Raw genomic sequence first — 4,677 nt, forward strand, 5'->3', positions numbered from 1 at the left:
CGTCTGTACACATTTATACAACACACAAGCGAGGGTTTAGGGTTTATGAGGGTTTAAAAGGGTTTACGAGGGTTTATAAGGGTTTATAACGGTTTATAAGGGTTTACGAGGGTTTACGAGGGTTTGCGAGGGTTTAGCAGGATCTAAACCCTAATAAACCCTAAACCCTTTTATAACAACACCCTAAACCCCAACAATCGAAAAATCACAACAAACACATAAGCCCTTACAAACCCTAAACCCTAAACCCTAAACCCTAAACCCTAATAAATGCTTACCCAACAATAGAGCAGATAAGAGAAGATTTAGCGGCTTTTATTTCTTCTGTTGTTAATTTTGCCTCCCCCGTGGCGTAAGGAAGGAAAGCCTTAAATGTTGCCTCTAATGCCTAAACCCTCACAAACCCTAAACCCTAAACCCTAAACCCTAAACCCTTATTCATAAACCCTAAACCCTAAACAACAAACAATGACTTACAAACACTGCTTAATTGCCAAAAACGGACGCAAAACCCCCAAAACACGAACCCTCAATCTAAACCCTAGTAAACCCTCACAAACCCTAAACCCTAAACCCTAAACCCTTACCCCGACAGCATCAGTAGCAGGAGAAAATCTTAGGGTTAATAAACCCGCGTCAGCATTATAAGATAAATCGCAACCATAAGCAAACCCTCCTCCTCGTACAACACGGAATAATAACCCTAAACCACAAACTCTAAACCCTAAACCCTAAACCCTCAAAAACCCTAAACCCTAATTTTCAACTTACCCATGGTAAACCCTAATTCAATCCATAAACCATTACGTACAAATAGAAGAAAATCCTTGTAAACCCTAAACCCTACTATATACATATAGGGTTTAGGGTTTAGGGTTTAGTGTGATTTTAAGGGTTTACGATGGTTTTAAGTCGTATAAAAGACGTGTAAAGAGAGAATTAGGGTTTAGGGTTTAGGGTTTAGGGTTTAGGGTTTACCTTCCATCATAGAGAAGGATTCACATACAATTAATAGAGGACAAAACACTTTATTAGTGTTATAATATCCATAAGGCATATTGATTGTTAATTCAAGATAAGTTGCTGCGCTGCTGCCTAATCCTACTACTATACGAACATCTGCTGCTGCTGCTGCTGCTGCTGCTAATTCTATTGCTGCTTCTGCTGATCTTGCTGCTGCTGTCTTTGTTGTTGTTGTTGTTGCTGCTGCTTCTGCTGCTCCTTCTCCTTCTTTTGCTGTCGTTGCAGCAGCACACTTGTTGTTGTTGTTGTTGCTGCTGCTGCTGCTGTTGCCGTTGCTGCTGCTGCTGTTGCTGCTGCTGCTGCTGCAGTTAGTAAGAGGTTGTCTTATATCATGAGCAGATAGGCGGAGATCTAAATGTGTATGAGGATAAGTATTCCTAGGGAAGGAAGTATCCTGCTGCTGCTGTTGCTGCTGCTGCTGTTGCTGCTGCTGCTGCTGCTGTTGCTGCTGCTGCTCGTCTCCACCAAGGAGTTTATTAACAGTAGACATAAAAGAAGGAGGTAACTTAGCAGCAGCAGCAGCAACATGCAGCAGCAGCTGCTGCGGTGCAAATAGTTCCTTATAGAGGGGAATAAGTTTTGCTGTTGCAGCTGGTTTATATATTATTCCTTTTTTTGCTGCTGCTGCTGCTGCTGCTGTTGCTGCTTCTGCTGCAGCAGCAGCTATATCTGCAGCTGTTGCACCCTCTTTATCTGCTGCTGCTGTTGCTGCTGCATTTGCTGCTTCCTCTACATCTGTTGGATCTATTTCTCCTTTTCCTTTTCTTTTTCCCTCCTTTCCTGCTGCTGTTGCTGCACCTTCTTCCTCTTCCTCTCCCTCCTCCTCCTCCTCTTCCTCTCCCTCCTCCTCCTCCTCCTCCTCCTCTTCCTCTCCTTCTTCTTCCTCCTCTCCTTCCTCCTCTCCTTCCTCCTCCTCTTCTTCTTCTTCTTCCTCTTCCTCTGTATCTGTATCTGAATCTGTTGCTGTTGTATCTGCAGCAGCATAAGCAAGATCTTTTGCTGCTGCTGCTGCACTGCAGCAGGATCCACCATAAGCAGCAATATTACGCATGCAGCAGCAAGAGAACCATAAAAAAGAATATAATTGATGAATAAGGAAGAAAGGTTTTTGTTTATTTTTTATTAATTGTTTATTTATTTTATTTATTTGTATATTTAATCTTTTATCATTAAATATTATTTTCTTAATAAATCCTAATAATAATATTAATAATTTGTTGCTGCTGCTGCTGCTGCTGCTGCTGCTGGTGGCGGTGGTGGTGGTGGTGGTGGTGGTGCTGCTGCTGCTGCTGCTGGGGTTAGGGGGGTTTATATGTCCTATTATATTTATATTTATTATGTTATATAATATAGAGGGAGATACACCCGTGCTGCTGCTGCTGCTGCTGCTGCTGCTGCTTAGACCTATACCTATACTATGATGAGTTGTATGCTGCAGCAGCAATTGAGATACTAATGTATAAGGAATAAGTATACGATCTGCTGCTGCTGCTGCTGCTGCTGCTGCTGTTATTGCATCTTTATTACCTCCTGTATCTTTTGCTGCTGCTGCTGCTGCTGCTGCTATAGATAATGCTGCTCCTCTTCTTATATCCTTATCCTCTATATCTAATATTGCTGCTTCCTCCCTAGACACCTCAATATCGCTCTCCTGCAGCAACTGCAGCAACTGCAGCAGCAGCAGCAGCTGCTGCTGCTGCCATCCTTTAGGTATTCTTGCTATTAAATGTAAAGAAATAAACTCAGAAGGAATATCATTAAATAGCAGCAGCAAACCATTACATCCCTGCAGCAGCTGCCCCCCTCCTGCTGCTGCTGCTGCTGCTGCTGCTGCTGTTGCTGCTGCTGGATCGTTAGCACCTGCTGCTGCTGCTGCTGCTGCTGCAACAAGAGGGAAATTAGCAGCAACTCTTGTCTGTATTAGATGCAGATTATTAACACTAGCAAAGGGAATAGACTGCAGCAATTCATCAGGAGGAGGGATACTTTGCTGCTGCTTAACAGCAGCAACGTGCTGCTGCAGCAGCTGCAGCTTGCTGCTGCCTACCTTATCTACTATATATGATGCTGCTGCTGCATCTGCTGCTGCTAATTGCTTCTGTAAACGACGAGAAGGCCAGCAGCAAACTACTGCAGCAGGAGCAGCAACAAAATACTCATCTAGCTGCTGCTGCCAATAAGCAGCAGGCTGCTGCAGCAGCTCTGCTGCTGTTGCCCATAGATCGCACTGCTGCAGCAAATCTGTGGGGTTGCTGCCATACAAAAAATACTCTATAAATAACTCCAATACTGCAGCAGCAACAGCAGCAACAGCAGCAACAGCAGCAGCAAATAATAAATAAATAAATAAATAAATAAAATAAAATAAATAAATAAATAAAAAAGATAAAGAAGCAAATGCAAAAAAAGACAGCAAATCATTAACGTATAGGGACATAAAATAAATATATATAAATAAATATAAACAAATAAATAATAAATAAATAAATAAATAAATAAATAAATAAATAAATAAATAAAAATAACATTAATTAAACAAAAAAAGAAAGAAAGAGAAAGAAAAAGAGACAAGAAAAGACATCAGAAAACCCAAAACCCTAAACCCAAAACCCTAAACCCTAAACCCTAAACCCTAAACCGTAATTACTTGTACTATGTGGTGAATGTTCTAAGGCGAAGGAGTACTGCAGCAATTCTCTCTTAATTAATTGATGGATCTTATTAAGATCGAAGTCTGCTGCTGCTGCTGCTGCAGCAGCAGCAATTGCTTCTCTTATTTTATTAGCAACAAATAAACTTTGCTGCTCTTGTGCTTCCTCTAATATTCCTTCTTCTTCGTCATCATCATCATCTTCTTCTCCTCCCTTCTGCTGCTGCTGCTGCTGCTGCTGTTGCTGTTGCTGCTGCTGCTGTTCTCCCTGTTCCTCATCCATCTTCTCTACCTCTCCGTCTCCGTCTCCCTCTCCCTGTAGCTGCTGCTGCTGCTGCTGCTGCTTCTTCTTCTTCCTCCCCTTCTGCTGCTGCTGCTGCTGCTGCTGCTGCAGCATTTGCTGCTGCAGATGTAGATGAGGAAGCATAAGATCATTAGCCTCAATATAAAAACAAGTATGAAGGAAATTTTCTCCTCCGTATCTAACAGAGGAGCAAAGAGGAGAAGAAAAAAAAAGTGTATTTTTTTTTTCTTTTTTTTTTTTATTAATAAATTTATAATTAATAAATGTATATTTATTAGTAATATTATTAATTAAATTATTCTTTATATAATGATTATTTTTTTGTATATTTTTATCTATTAATTTATGCATATAATTATAATTAAATATATAATATTTTTCTATTAATTCCTTATATAATAAAGAATTATTATTAATTGTTAATAAAGAAAGGAGATAATCTATTGTCTCCTTCTTACTAAATTGTCTCCAATTTACTCCTCTGTATCCAATTAATAATAAGCCCCCTTCTTTCTCATCACTAGGGTACTTAATTATTTTTATTATACTTTTTCCTTTTTTTTTTTTTTCCATACTACTCATGCTGCTGCTGCTGCTGCTGCTGCTGCTGCTGCTGCTGCTGCTGCTGCTGCTGCTGATGGTGGTGCTGGGGGTTGGTGGTGTTGTTGCTGTTATGTAGATCTCTTTATCACTTATATCT

General features: G+C 40.4%; 1 protein-coding gene across 1 annotated transcript in view; it reads right to left on the reverse strand.

The window, feature by feature from the left end:
- Positions 1 to 274: 274 nt before the first annotated feature.
- The window catches only part of EMWEY_00011810 (M16 family peptidase, putative), a gene marked incomplete at both ends in the record, with an annotated part of 5,954 nt that continues 1,551 nt past the window's right edge, over positions 275 to 4,677 (reverse strand). Inside the window, 7 exons of the mRNA XM_013479023.1 lie at positions 275 to 388; positions 588 to 703; positions 979 to 2,031; positions 2,434 to 2,674; positions 3,071 to 3,312; positions 3,671 to 4,112; positions 4,455 to 4,677. The exon at positions 4,455 to 4,677 is cut by the window's right edge and continues 427 nt beyond it. Coding sequence (XP_013334477.1) covers positions 275 to 388; positions 588 to 703; positions 979 to 2,031; positions 2,434 to 2,674; positions 3,071 to 3,312; positions 3,671 to 4,112; positions 4,455 to 4,677 — 2,431 coding nt within the window. The remainder of the gene's footprint in view (positions 389 to 587; positions 704 to 978; positions 2,032 to 2,433; positions 2,675 to 3,070; positions 3,313 to 3,670; positions 4,113 to 4,454) is intronic.

Source organism: Eimeria maxima, genomic scaffold (genome assembly GCF_000499605.1).
Source record: "Eimeria maxima Weybridge genomic scaffold, Emw_scaff83, whole genome shotgun sequence".
NCBI classification, from domain to species: Eukaryota; Apicomplexa; class Conoidasida; order Eucoccidiorida; family Eimeriidae; genus Eimeria; species Eimeria maxima.